Here is a 25,566-nt window from a genome sequence, read left to right as displayed (position 1 = left end):
AGTTCATTAACTGGAATGTCTAATGATTTTCTAAGCCTCAAGTAATTTTTGCTATGATTTCATTAAACTTTGTCAAGAGCTTGCAATTCTCCACAGGTCTATATTACTTGTTCTATGTAACCCAAGGTACAAATATGAAGAAATCTTATATAGTATGGAAAACTAGTTTAATTTATTGAAGATTGTGCTTCTATATCTAATATAAAAAAGCAAAACAAATGTCTTGAAAAAATTTTGGTAATAGTGAAAATTTGATTTAAGAAAAATATATATTTTTTTTGATGAATTCCAAACTGCAGAAACAACTTAATGCTAAAGAAAGAAAAAAACTAAGAGAAAAATAACATAAGAGTCCACCACGAAACCCTAATTTTTAAAGACATAAAATAATAATTGCAAGAAACAAGTTTGACTGTGCGAAAAATGTAACTTCACAAGTACGAAAAAAGCGAAAAGCAATACAGCAATAAAGTGAAAACAACAACTTCAAACGACAAAAACATATGGCTGAAAAATTATACAAAATTAATATTAAGCAAGTCCATAAAAAATAAGCAAGCACACATATAGCACGACAAACATTTTCCGATTCCAGCACAATGTTGAAGAGAATCAAAAGCGAAAGAACACATACATAAAAATCAACTCGTAACAAAACTGATGAAACAAAGCAACAGTGAAATCGCTCAATTAAATGCCAAGTCCCCTTTGGGGGTAAAGCAAGCAGTGGTCCGCAGCCGCTATGAAAATACAAAATACCAGCAACAAGTATATTCGTATACATAAAATACAAACCATAAAAACTTTGCACATAACTTCCCGAAAACCAACTCCAAGTGCAAACAAAATGGCGCCATTCAACTCAGCTCAACAGGCAGCACACGAATTGTGTGTTCCACTCAAAAGCCAAAAAGTGGGTTGCGCTCCACTTGCAACAACTTCGGCAACAGGCTTTTAAATATACATATGAGGGTGTGTGTGTGTATGCGCTTTGACCAAATCTGTCAGCTTGCTACTTTTCGGCCATTTTTCAAAAGCCAATGCTTGAGATGAATTATGTGCGGAGAGTTTGACGCAGCTGTGCGGATATAAGACGCGTATATCAGTGCTGTAATGTTGGAGAAAATGTGGTTAAAGGAAATGAAGTGGAGTGCAGAGTTTTTATACTTTGTTGTGAGAGAGTATTATAGTTTTGTTCACATAACGGTTGTTTGTAACACCCAAAACTAAACGAGTTAGATATAGGGTTATATATACCAAAGTGATCAGGGTGAAGAGTGGAGTTCAAATCCGAATGTCTGTCTGTCCGTCCGTCCGTCCGTCTGTGCAAGCTGTAACTTAAGTAAAAATTAAGATATCTTGATGAAACTTGACACATTTATTTCTTGGCACTATAGGAAGGTTGCTGAGCAAAATCGGACCACTGCCACGCCCACAAAATGGGGAAAACCGAAAACACATAAAGTGCCTTAACTAAGCCATAAATAAAGCTATAGAAATAAAATTTGGTATGAAGGATCGCACTATGAAGGGGCATATTTGGATGTAATTTTTTTGGGGAAGTGGGCGTGGCCCCGCCCCCTACTAAGTTTTTTTACATATCTCGCAAACCAATAGAGTTATATAAACCAAACTTTCTGCAGTCGTTTTTTTTAGCCACTTCCTAATACAGTCCAAAAATGAAAGAAATCGGATAATAACCACGCCTACCTCCCATACAAAGGTTTGAAAATTACTAAAAGTGAGTTAACTCACTAACGAAAAACGTCAAAACACTAAATTTCACATAAGAAATGGCAGATGGAAGCTACACTCAGATTTTTTTACAAAATGGAAAATGGGAGTGGCGTCGCCCACTTATGGGTCAAAAACCATATCTCAGGAACTACTCGATCGATTTCAATGAAACTTGGTTTGTAACAGTTTCCTTACATTCCAATGATATGTTGTGAAAATATGTGTAGATAGACATGATGAAAGGATATAAGAAAATTATTCGTATATATATATCAGATATATCTATATTATTATAATATGTATGTATGGCATCCCTTAAGCATTGTAAACTATTCTTTGCTCCCTTTTGTGCCACATTCTCTGTTTGTCATTTAAGAGTTAGGCAACCGAGACCTCAGCTGTTTGGCCTTAACGACCTTTTTATGATTCACATTTGTTTAAGCATATTTTTAGATGTGTAAATCATTATGTGTAATATGAAATTATTTCTTGTATTTGCTGTCATTTATTTGGTTCGCTTTATTTTTGTTCCTTTATTCCGTTAGATTCCACAAATGTGAAAATATTTGTTAGACTTATGGTAGTTTTCTTTATCACAATATCTGGCGGGCAGTTTTTCAGACGGATTAACGGTTGGTGGATGTATAGTTTTATGCGATTTTTTAAGAAAAATATATAAAAAATTAGATTGTTTTTTAAATATTTTTTTCGAAGTTAGGCGTATCACTACAGCTCAAGGACAATTACAATAGAAAAATTATATAATATTTGTAAATGGTAGATTATATAATTAGATTAAATATTTAGAAAATTTTACGGAATTCAGTGTTAGAACATCCTAGCGAGACCTTTTCCAGAATAGCCGATCTTACCTAGTTAATAATGGGCTAGATATCAAAAATATCTGTGGCTTGCAATTTGTAACTTTTTCTACATGCAAGGGAGTCTAAAAGTTTTTTTTCATCAACATAACACTTTAGCTAGATATATTATTTCATAAAATAATTACTAAACCGAAGTATTTACTTCGAAAGCTAGTTTGACAACCATTCTTCTGTCAATTAAACCACTAAAAAGCACCCTATAATTTAATTTGGCAAATGTCTATGCTGATCTTCATATGATCAACTTCAACGTGGAACTATATAAGATACAAATATCCACTTCAAAAATTTCAGTTTTATGAAAGTAGAAGTAATTACACTACTTGACAGAGTAGTATCAAAATTATGTCATTGATACTGGAAAATTTCTGAATGTTTTAATAGATTGAATTTGATATGTTGATATCCAAATATGAACTAATAAAAGACATTTAACGACTTTTTGAATACCAATGCTATCTAATGAAATGGTTTCAGTATAATGTGTGGGTTTCATTATTTCAAATTCAATGGCAGTGGTTGTCATTTTATTAGCGACATTAGCGACATTAACATTTTTACTCGTCAATAAAGTTTGTATGAAATTTAACCACTTCGTAACCTCTTTTAAATATGCAATAGATGTACGTGCCATTAATTTGTCAATTTAGTGTCACTGAGTTTGACAAAATTCAAAATGAATATTAGTTCATAATTCTATTAATTACTTAAAAAATGTTACATACAACAAGTAAGGAAGGGTTAAGTTCGGCTGTAACCGAACATTTTATACTCTCGCAATTTATTTATTTAACATTATTTATATTATGGGTCTGCCACACTATAATGGTAGTATTTGTGCAAAGTTCTGCATCGATATCTTCACTAGTCCTTACTTTATATATTGTAAAGTTAACGATTCAGATTGTCTTCAAAGTTCTGGTATATAGGAAGTAGGCGGGGTTGTGAAGCGATTTGGCACAATTTTTTTCACAACATATCATTGGGATGTAAAGAAACTATTACAAACCAAGTTTCATTGAAATCGGTCGAGTAGTTCTTGAGATATAGTTTTTGACCCATAAGTGGGCGACGCCACGCCTATTTTTCATTTTGTAAAAAAATCTGAGTGCAGCTTCCATCTGCCATTTCTTATGTGAAATTTAGTGTTTCTGACGTTTTTCGTTAGTGAGTTAACCCACTTTTAGTAATTTTCAACCTAACTTTTGTATGAGAAGTGGGCGTGGTTATTATCCGATTTCTTTCATTTTTGGACTGTATTAGAAAGTGGCTAAAAAAAACGACTGCAGAAAGTTTGGTTTATATACCTCTGTGGGTTTCCGAGATATGTACAAAAATCCAGCAACCTTCCTATGGTGCCAAGAAATAAGTGTGTCAAGTTTTATCAAGATATCTTAATTTTTACTTAAGTTACAGCTTGCACAAACGGACGGACGGACGGACAGACAGACATTCGGATTTGAACTCCACTCTTCACCCTGATCACTTTGGTATATATAACCCTATATCTAACTCGTTTAGTTTTGGGTGTTACAAACAACCGTTATGTGAACAAAACTATAATACTCTCTAGCAATTTTGTTGCTAGCAACTTTTTTGCGAGAGTTTAAAAATCGAATAAATATTTATAAGGCAGCAGCATCTATAAGTCGTATTTAAATTCGTTTAGCTCTTTCAACGAATTCTGGTATGCTTTAAAGCTATGGACCATTAAGGTTCTCTTTATTTCTGTAAATAGGAAAGATTAACAATTGCCTTAGTAAATAAATTCGTCAATCCTAAAGTTATACACTTTCGTTTGGTCAAGATACAGATTAAATATTAAAAAAACCTATATAATATAAAAGCGAATATTTCTAAAAAGTAAATAGTAAAATGTGAATTGAGAAATCCAACTTAAAACTGTAATTTGTGTAACTAGAGTTGAAATTTTGAAATTTGGAATTTTGAGAAATTTTATCAATTTTTTATTGGTAGATGTCCAGTTTTTTCAATGAAATAATTATAAATAATTTTTTTTTTAAACAAAACAAAAAAAATCTTCTGTTCTCATCTAATATAAAAATAATGTTGTATAAAAGTCTCATTTACATATTCCGCTCAAATGCGGTTGCTATTACAAAGCTTCAATGTTCCAGCAAGTCTTTAAACTTAAGTGAAATCATGTCCCAATGGAGCATTTCTTATCACTGGCTTTAGTAGTCAACTTAACTTGTATTCTATGTTGTACTGCAAACAACCAGGCGTATATGCAACATGAGAAAAAATTTTGCAAAAAATAACAGTTGAATTTTCACTTATCACATCAGCCATTTCTCACCCATTTTTCGACATTTCGGTTTCTTTGTACAATTGTGTGTGTGTATATATCGTAACTGTATTTACATGCTGTAGTTATGCATGTGTAAAGTGCTTAGCTACATTTGTGTAAGCGCATTTTGCTCTGTTATTTCAATTCGCGTGAATGGCATTTATTCCTCATGATATTTGTGTAACATCTGCATTTACGGGAAGCGCAATAAAACGAAATAAAACATTTGGGCTACATGCAACCATATAAATTTGACAAACTCAATTGGCTAATGCTCATTAAACCCACCTTGCCACTTTAATCGACTTTTATTCTTTACTTTCTACGCCCATTTTCTTTCTTTCTCATAATCTAAGGTTCTTCCACTATCACTTGTATGTTTTTTCTTTCTCTTGAATCCTTTTTTTACTATTTTATACTTCGGTTTCTACTGTATTCTTTATTTGCTGTTTGATCATTTGTTTTCTACTTTACTTTGATTTCTATCTGTCTCCCTCTTTATCTCTCCTTCTGAAGCACTTTCACTTATCGCTAAGTATTTCCGTACGAATTTAGTTTTTTAACAGCAACTACTACCGCTAAGCTTTATGTTAATTTTCCATCAGTTTTCTCACCTATTCCCAGGCCCATCAGATGCCGCACAAATGGCAGCATATCTCCTTCCTGTCGCCGATGTTTTGCGATCATTGCGGCTCGCTGCTGCATGGCATCACCCATAAAGGGCTCAGGTGTCGAGGTAAAGTTGTGGCGCAGCGCCATCTGTACAATGCCAACAATAAATATAATAGCTTTAAGTAGCCCTAACGCGTTTAGAGTTATTTTGTTCGTGAATGTATATGTATATGGGTGAACCTGTGTGTGGCTTTATAAAAAGCGTGTAATGTTTTTGTTCAACAACTGTTAATCAGCATTGTTCTGTAATTTTTGTTGCTACTTACTTTCAACTGCCTTCTTCGATTACAGTTATATTTAATTAGCATTTTTTAAGAGCTTTCTTGTATGCAGTTACTACTTTTCTACTTTTCTGTTAAACTATTTTTCAAGAATTTTTTTGTAATTTTTTCTATTCATTCATTTAATAGGCACTCTGTTTCTATACACTTTTCCATTTTTCGTTGTTTACAATAACACTTTATAGAAAAAAAACCGGAAGTCGTGAGCTGCTTGAGTCATATGAAAAAGAATCGTTCCTGGCCACTCCCAAGTGAATGGCAATCAGAAACTTTCCTCACTTGCGTGAACTTCTACATATGACCCCATCCCCCATAAAAATTATAGTAAATAAAAAAAAATAGTAACTAAAAAACCCCCATTCGTAAGGAACTCCCGATATAAAGAAATGTTCGTAGCAAAAGAAACTGGTTTTCTTTTAAAACGTCTTAGTAGAAGTCCAAGAGTGTGTGTGCTCGTCTCAGTCACCTTAGTCGATTTTACTCCAAAGAAATTTTAATTTACACCGTATGATGCTTGAAGCTCAAAAAAATTAATTTGCAAAAAAAACAGAACTTGCTCGATCGAAGCAATGATCAAAACAAAAGGAACTTACATCGAATACTTCTGTAAATATTTTATTTAATTACAAGCAATGTTTTCTGGTTGAGGTTTTAGCTGAGAACTCCAATGAAGAAGTGTATGTTCTTTATTACATAGTCAATGCTTGAATTCATTACATAGTATTTAACACAGTTGCTTACAATTTGATTCTATATATACTATATAAATATATATTAGGGTTACCCTTATATGACGATTTTTTTAGAAATTCAAAACGCCTACCCTATATATTTTTTATAAATGTAAATATATACTCAAATATAAATTTTAATTTTTCTACGACGAGTGCAACTCGTGCCGACCAACCCCCCAAAGTTTTCTTTGTCTTAGTATATAGCCATTATTCTGAGATATATCCTATCTATTATTTGTGTTACTGTAAAATTTATTAAAACGCTATTAAATAAAACAAAGTGGTTAGGGTAGACAAATATTTATTGAAAGAACCTTAAAATTAAGCAGGATAACTTCTTTTTAGAGTCTTTTTTTTACAATCTGGATATAAGTGCCTATGTTCCTGAACACATCGTAATAAAAATTGGTTTTGCTCATCTTCGGCTGTGATTAGTCCATTAAAGTCTTGCATTAATTTAACGGCCCTTTCAGCAGTGTCATTTACGACTTTTAACTGGCTTACTTTTCGTAAAGCATTCTGAAAGGCAGCATTACCTTCCGTAGAAGATACATCCGCAGCAGATACGTGGAGAAAGCTTGCATCTATTTGAAATCTTGAAAAAAAAAATGGATGCTCCGCATAGAAACAAAATCATCCAGAGTTTTATCTGAAACAAAACAAAAATATATTAAATTTTAAATAACAACAAGTAAGAAAAGGCTAAGTTCGGGTGCAACCGAACATTTTATACTCTCGCATTTTATTGAAGAAAATTTATTAAGATAACATACAAATTAACCCATAAATTCGGCATAAAGTTTAATAGAATAACGAAAATCGTCATATATAGTATATGAGGGCTGAGGTAATTCCTGAACCGATTTCATTCATTTTCACCAGCAAGGTACACTATATCCAAGACTATACGCTCACTTAATTTTGTTAAGATATCTCACATATTAACCAATACATATATGCGGAATAAAGCCTACCGTATTTTTGAAAAACCTATAATTAGGTATATAGGAGCTAGGATAAGATACTTTTGAAAAACTTACAATGAGGTATATGGAGATGTTATTACCCGATTTTAATAATTTTTGGAACAGAGACACCCTATTAGAAGAAAACAATTTCCTCTGAATTACATTAAATTATCTGAGAGATTTACCCATATTTTCGGATAAAATTAATCTGAGGCCTTGAAAAGTTATGGTCCGTTTTCGACAATTTTTTCACAAGTGAAGCCAGAGATTATATGCACTATTTGTGTAAAGTTTTATTCCGCTATCTTCATTATAAAGTGAACTTATCAGTAGAATTCAAAATTGAGGTATATGGGAAGTAGGCGTAGTTGTGAACCGATTTCGCCCATATTCCACCCGTGTCATGAGGGTGTCAAGAAAGTGTTATGTACCGAATTTCATTGAAATCGGTCGAGTAGTTCCTGAGGTATGGTTTTTGACCCATAAGTGGGCGACGCCACGCTTATTTTGTAAACAAATCTTAGTACATCTTCCATCTGATATTTCTTATGTAAAATTTAGTGTTAGACGTTTTTCGTTAGTGAGTTGGAGGTGGGTACTATCCGATTTCTTTCATTTGTGGACTGTATAAGGAAAAGAAACGACTGCAGAAAGTTTGGTTTATATAGCTTTATTGGTTTACAAGATATATACAAAAAACCTATTTGGGGCCACGTCCACTTCCCCAAAAAAATTACACCCAAATATGCCCCTTCCTAGTGCGATCCCTTATTCCAAATTTTACTTTCATAACTTTATTTATGGTTTAGTTATGACACTTTATGTGTTTTCGGTTTTCGCCATTTTGTGGGCGTGGCAGTGAACCAATTTTGACCATCTTCGAAAGCTACCTCCTCAGGGTGCCAAGGAATATGTGTTCCATGTTTCATTAAGATATCTAAATTTTTACTCAAGTTATAGCTTGCATGGACAGACGGACGTACAGACATCCGGATTTCAACTCCACTCGTCATCCTGATCATTTATATCTATCCCTGACCATATCTAACTCTTTTATTTCTGGGTGATACAAACAACCGCTATGTGAACAAAACTATAATACTCTGTGCAACATGTTGCGAGAGTATAATAACTCACTGAAGTGCTGAGGCGTATACGTAACATTAATGCACATAGTACTAAATACTAGGTATTTAATCTATATCTATATCTATATAATATTATAAATGCGAATGTAAGTTTGTTTGTTACGCTTTCACGCAAAAACTACTAAACCGATCATCATGAAACTTTGTACATATACTCTTGAAGGTACTAGAAGCAACATAGGGTACTTTATATTAAAAAAAAAATTTTTACGAAAGATAAAACAATTGTTTGTCAAAAAATTGTCAAATTTAGCTACTTCAGTAATGAAGTTTTACAGTCATGAAGTTTCAACCCTGAATACTGTAATACCGTATGTAATGTAATAACTCAATTGAATATAGTTTCAACTGTTTATAATTTTTCTATATTTATTGTGACTTTCTTCTGTCGTTACATCCATATTAATATTATAAATGCGAAAGTCACTCTGTCTGTCTGTTACTAACTGAATTGAGTTAGTGATTTTTAGTCGTTTTTGTTCGGACTTTTGCTCTTTCACGTCTAAACGGCTGAACGGATTTTGATGAAATTTAGTAAGGTAATAGATGGTTACCTAAAAACGGATATAAGATCAAAATGATCACGTCATCGTACTTAGAGGGTAGGAAGTAGGCAGAAAACTGAATTTAGTGATTTTTTTATGGTTTTTGCTGGGAATTTTCCTCTATCATGCATAAACGGCTGAACGGATTTTGATAAAATTTAGTTAGGAGATAGACAGACTTTGCCGGTTATCACTAAAGGCACCCCTGCAGATGAAAAAAATGCGTGTTTAAAAGCGTCAACGTTATGGGTGCACGTAAAAACGTTTAGTCTGTCTACAAATATGAGAGTACAACTACACAATGATGTACAATCTGGACAATATGCTGCTGCACTTCTTAAAATTGGAGAAGATCGTTTAAATAAAGCTCAGGGGCAAACATTAAAAGTAGCCGGCATTAATTTAGAAGAGTTGTTTTTTTCACGGACAATTATACGTGGCTTGCTCACGTGTTTCAAGTCCACAGAATCTCCATATGTTGGCCAGAGAGGGAAAAACAAAGAACATAGTTTACAAAAATGTACTACAGTAATAAGGCCTCTTATTTTTAGCTTCCTACATAATTATACTACTTACATTAAGACAATGTTGCGGATGTCACACTGTCTAACATCGGGGGTTGGCAGGTAGGTAGTTAGTAGTATTTTAAACCGATTTACATTATTTACTTTTTATATTTACTAAGGAAACATTCGAAGCTATCCATTAAGTGCTTAGGTTGCTTTTGAAGAAATTTTGATGTGAAGTTGAGGACCGGAATACGATAGTGGGACATTGTTGCAGGGGGACTTACAGCCGGGAGAAAACGAAAAAAACTTATGCGGACGAAGTCGCGGGTAAAAGCTAGTAACGAAATAAAAGTAAAAAAGTCGTTAAAAAATTCTTTTAGATATATTTAACATATTGTCAACAAAATTACATCCACAAAGACATTTTCGTAGCATTTAAATGGCCGTAGAGTTTATTTTTTTTTTTTTTTTGTACTAAATAACAGCTGGTGACACGGGGCGTATGAGGAACATTTATTCGAAGGAGAAATAATTCTTGGTATTCATAGGCTTATTTTAACCATTCCTCAAACTAAATAAAATAAAAGTGGAAGGTGTTTGGAAACAAAAAATAAATATTATAAAAAAATTAAATTTCAAATTTTTAATGAGTAAGTAGTCTAATTCATATTTTAAGCAGAAAATAACCGTAAATACAATTTAAAATTGTCTTCTACCACTTTTTTCTTACAAAATAAACACAAACAATTTAACTAGTAACCTATTTAAACACCCTTCAAAGTAAATACAAACAAATCTCAATAGACGGCATAGAAAGCGCAACCTTCTCAAGCGCGTCAGCCCACATTAATGCTTTGGTTCCTTCACTGTGCTTTGGACAACCACAATTTTCGACAAATTTTGCATACAAATAACACTTAAATGCAAACAAAGAACGAAATACGAAATAAGTGTATAAGCAAAAATGACGGAATCACTATAAAGCACTGACGAAAAAATAGCAAAAAACATAGGAAATAAAGAAATGTAAAACAAATAATTTTCTAGAATAATATTTTTGTATGTGCTTTTCACAAAAAATACAACAAAAAATATATATTGCTTTTGAAGATGGGCAAAATCGATCCACTGCCACGCCCACAAAATGGCGAAAACGTAAAACTTATACAATGTCAATACTAAGCCATAAACAAAGTTATGGAAATAAAAGTTGGAACATAGGATCGCATTAGGGAGGGGCACATTTGGATGTATTTTTTTTTTAAGTGGGCGTGACCCCGTACCCGAATAGGTTTTTTGTATATATCTTGCAAACCAATAAAGCTTTATAAACCAAACTATCTCCAGTCGTTTCTTTTAGCCACTAAATTTTATCGAAAAAATATCAGAAAGAAGCTGCACTGAGATTTTTTTACAAAATGGAAAATGGTCATGGCGTTTTTTGGGTCAAAAACCATATCTCAGGAACCACTCGACCGATTTCAATGATATTCGGTATATAACACTTTCTTGGCACCCTGTTGACACGGGTGGAATATGGGCGAAATCGGTTAACAACCACGCCTACTACCCATATAACTAAATTTTGAATTCTTCTGATTCGTTCACTTTATAATATATACGTTAGGAACCAATTAAGATAGCGGAATAAAACTTTACACAAATAATGTATTTTAGCTGTGACATTTGTGGAAAAATTGTCAAAATCGGACCATGACTTTTCAAGGCCCCTGGTATCGAACATGAAGAACTCAGAGCCTAAGGGTAATTTTTTTACCGAAAATAAAGGTATATCTCTCAGATATTTTAATATAATTCATTCCCTCTGAATTTTTTTCTTATATCAGTTTCTCTCTGTACCAAAAATGGTTAAAATCAGGTCATAACTTCCCCCAGATCCCATATACCTAATTATAGGTAATATAATATTAAGTGAGCGTATAGTCTTCGATATATTTTATTTTGGCGGCGAAAACGAGTGAAATCGGTCCCGATATACTATCTATGATGATTTTCTTTATTCAATTGATCTTTATGCCGAATATATGGGTCGAATTGTGTTATCTTTATAAATCTAGATCAATAAATTGCGAGAGCATGAAATGATCGGTTTCGCCCGAACTTTGCCTTTTCTTACTTGTTTAATTATATATTTAGAAGAAAAAGTTATTACAAACATAGCTTTGGCACTTTTACAATTTTTATACTAGATTATACCAGTTGAAGATGTTTTCTAAAACTTATTTTATTCTCCGTTTGGAAAATTTTTATTCAAATTTGGTTCTATTGGAATACTTTTACACTTTCATAGATTTATACAGATTTATACCAGTTTAAAAGTTTATTAAAAATTGGTGTAAATGCCCTTTCCCGTATTTAAATATTTTCGACCAGTTGATGAATGATGATACATTTTTAATGACAAATAGGTTTTTTAAATTGGTATTGGTTAAATGAGTCTCAACAACACAACACGCACAACACAACACAACTAATCACACACCATTTCCACATGAAAGTACACATCACTAACACGCTACATTCACCACACTCACCACATCACCACTTACCATCCACATCATACAACACTTAAGAGCGCGCTACACATCAATACTACACACCGATACACCACTACACACAAATACATCAGCACGATAACAGCACGAACGAGGACACCACACCGGCCACATAATTTAATACAAAAAGGGATCGCATAGGCGATCTCCCCCTCTTTTTTTCGATACGCCGTCGAGTACAAGTCGTCACGTGACATCGTTTTGAATTATATTTGAATTATCCCTCCTAATAATTATATCATTTGAGAATTAATTTAAATCCGTTAATAGAAACTATAAGTTTGATCAAGTAAGAATCTATTCGGGAAGTGGATATTTGTTTTATTTGGGAACAGGTGTGAGTGTATAACCAAAAGGTGAGTGCGGGTCAATAAAACGTCTAGGTATAATTCCATTGTTATCATATGACTATATTTTTAATTTAATTCTATCACCTTTCCGTTTATGCACACTCATTACAACTGAAAAGCACCGAAAGAATCGTGAATCCCTTCTCCAGGCATACTATTTACAATTACATACAATTCGTCCAACAATCTTAACCTTAAGAACCAAGTTCACATGGTGATGTCGTTGGCGGTTAGTTAACGGGCTTATTTGTCAACACAGCCCACTCGCAGCTGCTTTGTTTGTGTAACAAACTATAGAAGTTGAGCTGGGTTTATTGGCGGCGCAGGTTAGTAAGTTGCACGCAAGCGATTGGTTAAATGGCTATGCGCGTACATTACACTGGCTGATGAGCCTTGGTCTGCATAGTTATTGGTTTCAGCCGGCAGGAGATATATGGCTAACTGTTGCTTTTACACTTTGGCTGTTTTTACGTATACTTTGGCTGCTACATAACCTCACCACAAACCACGGTGCCGTTAGATGGTAAAACTACTTTTACACTTGGCTTAACAATTTCTCTAATATGACCCTTATTCTAATAAATATACAATTCGTGGTAGTAATTCTTGCTAAATATAGCCGATGGAAGCGTCCAACAACAATGTAAAACTGTTAGTAGTAGCCTGAAGTGTGTTGAGGAGATTATACGAAAATAGATAGACTTATATCAGTTGAATTGCAGCGATTGAAGAGGGTGATTGACGTGAGGTCAATGAATATAATTTTATTGGATTTTTAATCTGATTAAATGGACATTTGGAAGGGGATACTCTAATTACAATATTGACCATAGCTTTGAAGTTATTAATACAAATATACTTAGATCTAATCAGTTTATATCAATAATAAATACTATAACTGGCATAATTTAAATTTTCAAGCTGGTATAAATGGTGGTTCCAAATGAACTAAAATTTTAATGGATTAAGATCTGCATTTAAATTTGGATTTTTTTTATCTCAAATGTACAAATTTAAAAAACATACATTGTTTTACACAACAAAATTTTTATAACTGGTATAAAAATTTATTTGTTTAAATTTTGCAATACCAACCGGATAAAATATTAAAATCGTCGTAAATAACTACAAAGTAAAACAAAAAAAGTGTTAAAGCATAATTCGATAAATGGTATAACTGGTATAAATTTAATATACAAGTTTTGTACAAAGCTGAGTAAAATTTAAACTACTTAGAATATATGTATTAAAAAATGAAGTTTTAAAGAGATATAAGTTGATTTATAAATTGGTATAAAATTTCTATACCTTCAAATATTGAGCAGAATTGTACTCAGAACACTATTTATCAATTGAAATTGTCACAAACAACGTTAGGACATATTGGTAATGTTTATTCAAAAACTGGCATAAAAATTTCAAAGACAAAATTGATCTGAATTTTCTACACAAAATGTTTTTCTTTGCTGACCGGCATTTTTGTACCTTCCTTCACTTTCTGCAATTTCTTTATCCCCAACAACTGCCACTTACTCTGAACATAAAATAATGCTTAATATTTTTATGGCTATTTTGGAGTGTCACTCTATGTTTACTAGTCATCTGCTTAGTCACGTTAAAAGCCATTCGTTTGATGGATTTTACGCAGCTCCATAACGTTGTCCATTATGTACACGCTTATTATGTTCCGCTGCCTACTTTTGCAAAAATGGCTTTGCAGCTTTTGAGGCATTTTTAATTATTCTTTTTTCATTTCGCTTCCCCTGTGTTCGCTGCAACAACACTTAGTTTTACTTTTGTAATAATAACACGGAATATTTTTTTTGTTTTCTAATAGTTAGTGAGTTGCATGCCTGCCTCGAGCAGGAACATTGAATGCACATTAGACATGCTCCAATAATTCCCGCTAAAAGCTCTGGGCACATTTCATATTTTCCACATTTTTTCCTACATACCATGACAATACACAAATGTGTCTATAATGCCAGCCATGCAGGTAAAACTGGAAAAGTGAAAAATTGTTGCGACCTGTTGCAAACTCTCCACACAAACGTGTGCTTCTCTGATCTTCGTAAATAAATCGCGTGCATTCATTGAGCTTTCAATTTCCGCACGAATATTCCGCACCGTATTCAACGCACGCCAACTAATCAAATCGTAATTGAATACGAATTGAATTGCAATGCAACATTGCTTAGGCTATGTTCGGTTCAGGAATGATTTACATTGACACGTGAAAACTTGTTGCATGCCACACGTTGCAACACCAACAATAATGCCACACTGTGCTATTATGTGATAACTCCAATTAAAGATTATTTAGTTATTGCAGGTAATGTCACAAACAATAACAACAATTACTAACTATTTACAACAAATACATTTTATTATCGACAACTTGTCTCGAAATCATAATTTCCGTTTGCCATTTAAATGGCATTCCCCTGTTGCCCATTTTAACGAGTTGATTTACTATTGATTTACGGTAAATACGAATATGCAAATGTATATACCATTCATTAGTTGCTGCGTTAATTGCCGCAGGATATTTACTTCAATTTGCTGGTTTCCCTTGTTGCTGCTGTTCGTTTCAATTTCCGCGCTCAGCGCAAAAGCTTGTTGATTGCAAATTGCTTGATAATTATGTCAATCAGTGAAATTCATAGCGAAGTCAAGTGAATGAAGTGAATCAAAATGACCTTAGAAAAGTAATTTAGAAATTACTTGAAGCATTTCCTTTAATATTTTCACTTTTAAAACTCAGCTTTCTGGTTCATAATAATTTAAGTTATGTTGAGTAGATTTATAGCCTTTAATACGTTTTATTAGTAATGAGGTTAGTTATAATTGATTTTATCAAGAATAATTGGTTCATCCAAAAAAGAGAAGATTAGGTAAAGGTTAAGGTAAACTGAAGTATGGTTATGTTAAGTTGATTCAACTTGAAATAAGTTCATAACTTCAAATTAGTTTGATTAAGTTGACTTAAGTTTACTATCCAGTTAAAACACGACATATGTTATCTTTAAATCTTTTACCGCCATAATTTCCAGTTTATAAGATGGTATGTTAGATTCAAATAACTTATAGCAAATTAATTCTCTAATTTTAGGCTTCAGTCATTAGTTAGGATATGTCCAATAAACAACTTTGATTTGACTTCAATAATTTATGCCTTCAATTAACCCTCTCATGCCCGAATTAAAATGGGCGAAGCTAATGTTTTTTTTAGGAGATTTATATATTAGTCTCAGCTCAAATATGAAGTGATAAAAATTTCCTAGTCCTATGTATCCTGGTTCATTATTTACAGGATGTTGCTTATAGGCAAAAATTAAATTATTATAAATAAACTAAACACTTTTCTCACGATTTTTTTTTTTAAATAACTATCTTATCTCTGCTTATTTATATAGTTCACTTTATTTTAAAATAAAACAATTATTTTTATGTTTTTGAACACTTTTTGTAAAACCACTTTTGTATAACCTTTGTCGCCAAACCGATTTTGACAATTCCACTCTGCGGAGAATGCCTACTGAATGAATACGTGTACAGCTTATAACAAATTTAACTGTAAGCGTGCACAACACGTAAGTCTACATATTTCAAAAAACCGCTGGTCAAAACATTTAAATAACGAGAATTAGAAGCCGGTAAGTATAATGTTGCATATAGGCAACATTGGGCTTGAAAGGGAATAATAAGTAAGGTTAGGAGAATTTGAAAAATCAAAAAGTTAATTTCTATAAGCAGTATGTTAATATTTTAATTGTGTGACTTTCGCAAATGAATATTTTTATTATTGAAAATCTCAATATACAAGACTTTAATATATTAATAACAGTTCGGCTCTCTAATTCAGTGGATATAGAATGAAGAAGTATGTTTTATACAATACACAATATACTGATCGTAGTTGTATTGTGACAACTCTGAAGAGGCTATAACCCTAAATGTTATTGATGAAGCTCTGTAAATAGGTTATCATCACTATGAAGTTTTGGGATGTCTTTTAATAATCTTTTTGTCGGAATTTTTAATCGACTTCTGTGGGCAATTTATGCACTACTCGTACATCCTCGTACTCGTACATCCAAAAGAAAACGGAGTGTATCTTGGAAATAAGATCAACTCTGTTAAGCAGCAAAAAAGAAACCAAACTAAAATTTGAAGTTTCCGATATGGATTAAAGTGTAGCAGTTAGGTAATTTTAATTCTAAGAGGAATACCTTATAAGATGATATAGTTGAAAGTGTTGTCTTAAAAAGGGCTCGATACAGTTAAAAGACTGAAGGTATGTGCATATGTATGTACATATATTGAGAAAACAGTGAAAAAGTAAATTGGGAATATCTTGAATCTTTTGGTCACACTTTATAAAGAAGCTGAGCTTTGTTTATTAATTGGGAGCTTAAAATATTTCGGAATTTTAAAAAGGAAAGACGATTTCACCACTTCGTCCTTTGACTTCATTTGATATAAATAGACTTTGAAAACGATAAGGTCCTACTTTTAAAAATTTTTCGTATAGGTAAGAAAATTTACACAAAATTACATACAAAAACTCGTTGATAAAAATAAAATCTAATTTAAAATGTAAGCGTGTGTTGAAAGTGTAACCGCTATGTATGTGTGTGTGTCCATAACTAAGTGTGTTTGGGTTCTTTATTGGCTGTAAATATTGTGTTCTTACGTGAGAGTGTGCGCGTATTTGTTTAGCTTTTTGAAAATTTCTTTTATGACTTTTTGATACACATTCACTTTCACTTGGCGCGCAGCTTAGTACAGATGGAGTTTAGTTAGTTTAATGACAGCTACAAGTTGTTTACATAAGTTTTTTTCTTTTTCTCATTTTATGCTAAATACATATGTATATACTGATTTGAATATACTTTTTAATAAACCCACACTTTTTTCGCTACTTTTCCCCCTCTACTTGGCTTTTACTCTAACAACAAACAAACAGTATGTGATATGAATGTGCATGCTCGCTGCAAGGAGAATGTTCCGAGCTTATGCGGTTGCGATCACACCGAACGCCGTGGGCGCATCAATTTGGAATTGAATGTGAAGGAGAATTTGCTGACTGTGCAAAGTAAGTTGGGTCAATTGGAGTTTAATGCCACTTTTTGAATGCTTTTATAGACTTTTGGTATAAAAAATATTTTATATAATTTTAATATATAATTTAATTTAAAATGTTTTTATAATATCTTTTATTTGTTTCTTTTCAATTATTTTTTATAAACTTTATTTATTTAATTTTTAAACTTAATTTTCAATGAAATTATTTTATTTTTATTATTCTGTTTTCAACTTATTTGTAAAAAATTGCCCCTCTTCAATATTTCAAATTCTTAGTATTCACCTTTTTAAGTGATTTTCAATAAGATATGCACTTCATGTGATATTTAAATATTAGTGTTAATAAATACATTTAAATTAAATTTAAAAAAATCCGACTTCATTTCAGTCAAAGAAGGCCGTAATCTCATTCCAATGGACCCGAATGGTCTTAGCGATCCCTATGTTAAGGTTAAACTCATTCCAGATGAGCATGAAAAGTCAAAGAAGAAGACGCGCACCATTAAAGCATGTCTGAATCCCATTTGGAATGAGACCATCAAATAGTGAGTAATTATTAATACGGTAGTAAGCACGGCTAAGTGATCAATAAACTTGGAAAAGTTTGTTATATTATGTGAAAGCTCTTTTGTTCAATGTGAAAGCTTCTAAAAGCAAAAGCTCTAAAAAGTGTTCAAATTTTGACTATTCTTTGAAAGCTTACTAGCTTAGTATGAAAGCTACAGTTAACGACTTATAAAAGTATCTAACCTTACTTGGAGTTGAAAGTTCTTAAAAGCTTTTCCATGGCCACATGGTAGTTTGATTTCCATTCCATATGTATTTTGAAAGAAAACGAATTAAATCCTACACACTGGATGTCCAATAAATAAAACAAGCTTTTCGGGACAACTGTTTGAATTTTGCTATATACATAATATAATTTGAAAACTGTATCTTATTTCAGTGATCTTAAGCCAGAAGACAAAGATCGGCGTGTACTTATCGAGGTCTGGGATTGGGATCGTACATCGCGCAATGATTTTATGGGCGCTTTATCCTTTGGCATATCGGAAGTTATTAAGGTACATTTATACAGTTAAGAATGCCATAGAAGTAGGCTTATCGTGAATCGATTGTGATATGATGGAGAGTAATAAAGCACAAATCACATCTTCATTCTAAAACTAAGACACAGATGAGACTCTTAAACTACTATATTCTAATCTTCCTTTTCGAACTTGAATCCTCTAGGTTCGAATAAGTTTTTTAAGAAACTTTACTCCTATTGAAAAATGTTTGTTACATTCTGAAATCTTTCAATGCCTCTTTCAAATTTCAAATTTTCCAGAATCCCGCGGATGGCTGGTTCAAATTGCTCACACAAGAGGAGGGCGAATACTACAATGTGCCATGCGCCGATGCCACACAGGATCTACTTAAACTCAAAAGTCAAATGAGGGTAAATTGCAAAAACCAAATAAGCCAATTTGAGAAATATTATTTGATACCTCACTCTTACCTTATTAACTTACTTACCACATTCTACTCGCATTTCATTCGCAGAAATCATCACAAAAGAAACCACTGGTGATGCGCCGCGATACAAATGGACAGACACAATCCAAAAAGGATATGATACGTGCCACAGATTTCAATTTCATAAAAGTGCTGGGCAAAGGTTCATTCGGCAAGGTGAGTGAAAAGCAATTGTCATGTTATTGATAGCTTAAGTTTGTTTGTATACAATTTTAAAGAGTGTTTATGTTTGTAGATTTGGAGAAAGTTTTATTGACTCATTTTTTACTTAAAAAGTTATAAGATATTCCTGAAAAATCATAAAACTTCTCCTTTTTTCATAACTGTTTTTTTCGCTTCTCAACCTGCTACAGGTCATGTTGGCCGAACGCAAGGGCACCGAAGATCTCTACGCCATTAAAATACTGAAAAAGGATGTCATTATACAAGACGATGATGTCGAGTGCACAATGATTGAGAAACGTGTTTTGGCTTTGGGCGAGAAGCCGCCATTCCTAGTGCAGCTGCACTCATGCTTCCAAACACTGGATCGTCTCTTCTTTGTCATGGAGTATGTCAATGGTGGCGATTTAATGTTTCAAATACAACAATTTGGCAAATTCAAGGAGCCGGTAGCGGTGTAAGTATAATAAAGAAGAAAACAAAACAAAAAAGAAAGCCAAAAAGAAAAAAAACCAACCATTCGATTGTATTGACTAACCTCTGGCGCATGTGACTTTTATGGCGTTGATTGACCTCTGTGAAGTGGCCAATCTCGGCAGTGTATTATTTATACTGGTTTCTTTTCACAATATCACTTTAAAACGTTTTTTTTTTTTCATTTTACTACATTATTTTCTTTACAAACACACCTTTTTATTTGTTTCTTCGATTTCTCTTTTTGTCTACTTTCTATTAGCTTTTACGCAGCCGAAATCGCCGCTGGGCTCTTCTTTCTACACAGTAAAGGCATTTTGTATCGTGATTTGAAATTGGACAATGTGCTGTTGGATGCCGATGGTCATGTGAAAATTGCCGACTTTGGCATGTGTAAGGAGAATATTATTGGAGATAAGACAACAAAGACATTTTGTGGCACACCCGACTACATAGCACCCGAGGTGAGTAAAAGGATACGCAATGCAGTCCTTGAAAGGGAAACTCTTTTATGTTTGTGTTGTTATTGGTGCAAGCAGTTGCTAAAATAAATGGGACACACATTTCGATTTCATTTCAAAGAAAAACACAACATTTCGTTTAAGTGTCTGCGTTGAATTGTATCTGTCTGCTGACACTAATTAGTTCCAATAAAAATCAATATGTGTGTGGCTGTGTGCGTTTTGGACTTGGTTGCCTTAAAAGGCAGTCCAATTTTTTGTTTATTTATCTGCGTAGCAATTTAGATTGTGATTCTAGACTACTTGTTGACTCTAGGACTATGTCGGCGATAGTCGGCAAGCAATAATGCCATATATTGCAGTTAAATAGAAGTTTTCGATAATATTTGCATTTCAGAACTCTTAATCCTTATCTTAAATACATTTAAACTATTGGATAATTTGTAATTCATCGTATAAACATAAAAGCTTTCAAAATCTTAATAAAGTTTTAAAATCTATTGTCGCAAATTTATGTAGAATTTTATCTTTATCTTACCTACGTTTAAAATATTGAGTGTTTCATTAAATTTCATACATTAGTAAAAGCTCTCAAAAGCTTTTTTCACTCTACTGTTTAAATGTATATAGAATTTTAATTCCTTAACTTAATTACATCTAAAATATTGTATAACTAGTCTAATAATAGTAAAAGTTTGGAAAGTTTCTTAAAGCTTTCATATCTACTGTCACAAATATATGTATCTTAAATACGCTTAAAATATTGGATAATTCGTAATTTGTCGCATAATAGTAAAAGCTTTAAAAAGCTTCTTAGAGCTTATCCAATCAATGTTTTCAATAGATAATCTTCATATTTTGATTTCTCAAGTAGGCCTCCACCTTAAGATCAAAATTTTAGGCATTACCTAAAATACAGCTAGTTCAAACATATTTTTTAAATCCCTTATTGCTACTTCTCCACAATTATCATCACCTACCAATCTTTAATTCTCAATTTCCCTCAACAGATCATTCTATATCAACCCTATGGCAAATCGGTAGATTGGTGGGCCTATGGCGTTTTGCTCTACGAAATGCTCGTCGGCCAGCCACCGTTCGATGGTGAGGATGAAGAAGAGTTGTTTGCTGCCATTACCGATCACAGTGTCTCCTATCCTAAGAGTTTGAGCAAGGAGGCCAAAGAGGCGTGCAAAGGGGTAAGTAAAATGCAGCAAACAGAGTTATTTAAAAATAATTACGCTCTCTGAACTTATGCCAAGCTTTATTCGATTTATTTTTGCTGCGTTTTACAGCACGACAAAGGCTTAAAGCCTTAAGCTATCAACTGTTTGTTTATATTTGCATTTTTGTTTTGTTTTGTTTACTGTCGCTTTGGCTGGACTTCATTAAATATGCATACATATATTGTTAAGCATAAATTAATTTTAAATGTCCGGCAACACAGCCGACACTCGTGCATATATAAATTGAATGTGAAATACGAGTAGTTATAAACGCCAACAGTGTTCTTTGTTTATGGCATCCTTTTTGCATAAAATTTTAGTGACCTTGCAAATTGTAAATAACTGTACTAACTGGATTTAAATTTTATGCTGAAAATGTGAAAGGTTTAAAGCATGTTGTTGCGGAATACTTTAGTGAATAAGCATATTTTGGCAGCAGTGTTTATAGGGGTTCTATAAAATGGCTTTTGTTGAGTTTTGTGAATTATAATTATATATTTAGAATTTATATTAGTGTAGGGATTTAGATGGTTTAAGTTTTGTTAATTGGAAATATTATTTACGAAAAATTTGGTTAAAAAATTGCCCACTGTCTGAATCAGTTTCTAAAATGATCAGAAATGAATACAAATGGGCACTTAGAATTCTTTAGTGCAGTGGACAACAGTTCTGTTTGTTGACGGTGGGCTTTAGTCTTTCACACAGTACGCTCGATAGAACCTTGTATGCGATATTTAGGAGGCTTATCCCATGCTTTCTTCCGACCATATTCTGCAAAGAAGCTGTTGCATGCACCTTATCAGTTCTTCGCCGCCGTATTTGAATAGCTCAGCCGGTAATCCATCGGCCCCTGCCGCTTTGTTGTTCTTCAAGCGGGTAATTGCTATTCGAATTTCTTCATGGTCGGGTAATGGAATATCTATTCCAACGTCATAGATTGGAGAATCTGGTTCGCCATCTCCTGGTGTTGTACTTTCACTGCCATTCAGCAGGTCGGAGAACTGTTCCCTCCATAATCCCAGTATGCTCTGGACATCGGTTACCAGATTACCATCTTGGTCTCTACAAGAGGATGCTTCGGTCTTGAAACCTTCGTTAAGTCGCTTAATTTTTTCGTAAAATTTTCGAGCAATACCTCTGTCTGCCAGCTTCTCAAGCTCTTCGTACCCACGCATTTCGGCCTCTTTCTTTTTTTGTCTGCAGATGCGTCTCGCTTCCCTCTTCAGCTCTCGGTATCTATCCCATCCCGCACGTGTTGTGGTTGTTTGCAACGTTGCGAGGTAGGCAGTCCGTTTTCTCTCCGCTGCGAGACGGCATTCCTCATCGTACCAGCTTGTTTTTTGTCGTCGCCGAAATCCAATTGTTTCGGCTGCAGCGGTACGCAGTGAGTTTGAAATGCCGTTCCACAGTTCCCTTATACCGAGGTGCTGGTGAGTGCTCTCAGAGAGCAGTTGTGCTAGTCGAGTAGAGTATTTCTTCGCTGTCTGTTGCGATTGCAGCCTTTCGAAGTCGAACCTTCCTTGTGTTTGTTGACGGGCGTTATTTGCTGCACAAAGGCGGGTGCGTCTTTTGCTGCTACCAGATCATTATCTGTCTGTCGAGTCTATATTTCGTCCTCGGAGCGTACGCACGTCTAAAACACAGGAGACATGTCTTCCGTCTATCACAATAGGATCGATTTGGTTACGTGTGTTTCGATCAGGAGACAGCCATGTTGCTTGATGAATTTTCTTATGCTGGAATCTGGTACTACAGACGACCATATTTCGGGCCCCAGCGAAGTCGATCAGCCTCAGGCCGTTTGGCGATGTTTCGTCATGGAGGCTGAATTTTCCGACTGTTGTGCCAAAAACACCTTCTTCACCCACCCTAGCGTTGAAATCGCTAAGCACGATTTTGACAACGTGGCTGGGGCAGCGCTCATAGGTGTGTTCTAGGCGCTCATAGAAAGTATCTTTGGTCGCATCGTCCTTCTCTTCCTACGGGGCAGAGTCTCTCTCCCACCACAAATCCAACACCAAATTTTAGCTCCTTTATATGGCCGCTGTAGTAGATGTCACAAGGACCCAACTTCTTCCGTCTTTGTCCCGTCCATCGCACGTCTTGGATGGCGGTGACGTCAGCCTTTTGTCGTATGAGGACATCAATCTGCTGGGCAAAGGCATCAATTTGCAGGGCAGGGGCCGGACCTTCCAGGTGCATACTCTCAAATCATAATCCTTGGAACATTTGCAGGGGGCGTCAGCAAAAAGGGGATTTCTCATCCGAGTCTTTCGTCGATTTTTCATTGGTACTTCGTTTTTATTTGATGGGTCCCAAACCCTGCGCACAACCTCTTCTTTAGCTCGCCTCCAAACGGGAGTTTGTTGGCTACCCAGAGGATACTTGATCTAAAACCGGAAGTCGTGAGCTGCTTGAACCATGTAGAGAAGAATCGTTTCTGGCCACTCCAAAGTGAATGACAATCAAAAACTTTCCTCGCTTACGTGAACTTCCTCTACTTTAATATACCGACATGATCTTTGAGTATTTTGTTAATCACTGAACCACATTCCTGTCTCTTCTTTTTCCAGTTCCTCACCAAGCAACCGAACAAGCGGCTCGGTTGTGGAGCCACTGGCGAGGCGGATGTGCGTGTACATCCATTCTTTCGACGCATCGATTGGGAGAAAATTGAGAATCGTGAAGTGCAACCACCATTTAAGCCGAAAATAGTAAGTGAAAGCAAAAAACCCCTAAATATTTTCCCCAAATTAATTCTTCTGCTTTCACACTACGCTCTGTGAACTTAATATGCAAATACCTTGAACTACGCAAACACACACCTACAAACTGACACAGAAACATCGCAAAGATGTCTCAAATTTCGATAAGCAATTCACTTCGGAGAAAACGGATCTGACACCAACGGATAAAGTATTTATGATGAATTTGGATCAAACGGAATTTGTGGGCTTCTCCTACGTGAATCCGGACTATGCGCTGCCCGTTTAAATACGCTACACCAGGAGACACACACTCTCCCACATACGTGAAGGAATTATGTTCGGGCGGCGTGTGTAGAAAACAAAGACGAATCGGAGGAAAGCGAAATAGGCTCTTTTGTTTTTCAAGGTCGCCTTTTCTTCGTTATGGAATAAGAGCGGTATTATTATGTATCACATGCAGATCTATGGACGTTTCACTTCAGATCGTGAACTATGAATCCTATAACTATACCGTCAATTGGTGGTCTTATGGTGTTTTGATTTACGAAATGTTGACTGGATAAAGTCCCTTCGAGGCTGAGGATGAGGAAATCACACTCAAAAATATCAAAGATAAGAAAATCGTCTTTTCGAAGCATTTTTCTGAGGAAGCTATGGATGTCATAACCAGCGTAAGTATTTTTCATACTCATAAAGCTCGTTCGCAACATTCGTTTTCACTCCACAGTTCGTCGCTAAGTAGACAAATAATCGTTTGAGTGTTAGACGCTATTAACGCTTTGAGGTTACAAAACATCCATTCTTCAGGAATATTGAGTGGGAATCGGAAGCTAGGGAACTGGAGCTGCCTATTGTACTTTCGAGCTTAAAGCTAATAGAAGGGATACTAATATTTCGTCGTTCATATAAAAACATCTCACGGAGATCTCGAATTCCGATAAAGCTTTTATCACCGAGAAAACTGTCTTGGCACCAGCTGATAAGTTGTTTATGATCGATCAGAATGACTTTATATGTTTCTCGTATATGAATCCGGAATTTAGCAATGTTTAAAATATATATATAATGTAATTGATGAGCGAATAAAGTTAAGTGGTAATCCATTTACTTTGATTAGATTTCTAGAAAAATTAATAAATACAACATAATTTACTCGTATATTCATTCGAAGACAGTACGCCAACATTAGTACTTGTGGTGTTTTTTGAAGAACA

General features: G+C 34.2%; 1 protein-coding gene across 8 annotated transcripts in view; it reads left to right on the top strand.

Moving 5' to 3' along the window:
* Nucleotides 1-24,796, top strand: part of LOC105220342 (protein kinase C, brain isozyme) — a 699,782-nt gene extending 674,986 nt beyond the window's left edge. For 7 of the 8 annotated variants that reach the window (XM_054234421.1, XM_054234417.1, XM_054234418.1 and 4 more), the window contains 10 exons: nucleotides 17,685-17,813; nucleotides 18,192-18,348; nucleotides 18,750-18,867; nucleotides 19,134-19,244; nucleotides 19,349-19,477; nucleotides 19,675-19,940; nucleotides 20,220-20,421; nucleotides 21,429-21,617; nucleotides 24,218-24,358; nucleotides 24,486-24,796. In XM_054234421.1, coding sequence (XP_054090396.1) covers nucleotides 17,685-17,813; nucleotides 18,192-18,348; nucleotides 18,750-18,867; nucleotides 19,134-19,244; nucleotides 19,349-19,477; nucleotides 19,675-19,940; nucleotides 20,220-20,421; nucleotides 21,429-21,617; nucleotides 24,218-24,358; nucleotides 24,486-24,638 — 1,595 coding nt within the window. In that variant the 3' untranslated portion in view covers nucleotides 24,639-24,796. Of the gene's footprint in view, nucleotides 1-5,556; nucleotides 5,669-17,684; nucleotides 17,814-18,191; nucleotides 18,349-18,749; nucleotides 18,868-19,133; nucleotides 19,245-19,348; nucleotides 19,478-19,674; nucleotides 19,941-20,219; nucleotides 20,422-21,428; nucleotides 21,618-24,217; nucleotides 24,359-24,485 lie in introns of all 8 variants that reach the window. The other variant, XM_054234416.1, reaches the window with a different exon arrangement.
* Nucleotides 24,797-25,566: the final 770 nt, after the last annotated feature.

The sequence above is a fragment of the Zeugodacus cucurbitae genome, chromosome 6, assembly GCF_028554725.1.
Source record: "Zeugodacus cucurbitae isolate PBARC_wt_2022May chromosome 6, idZeuCucr1.2, whole genome shotgun sequence".
NCBI lineage: Eukaryota > Metazoa > Arthropoda > Insecta > Diptera > Tephritidae > Zeugodacus > Zeugodacus cucurbitae.
Note: the sequence above shows the minus strand (reverse complement) of the source record. Positions and strands in the feature narration are given on the sequence as shown.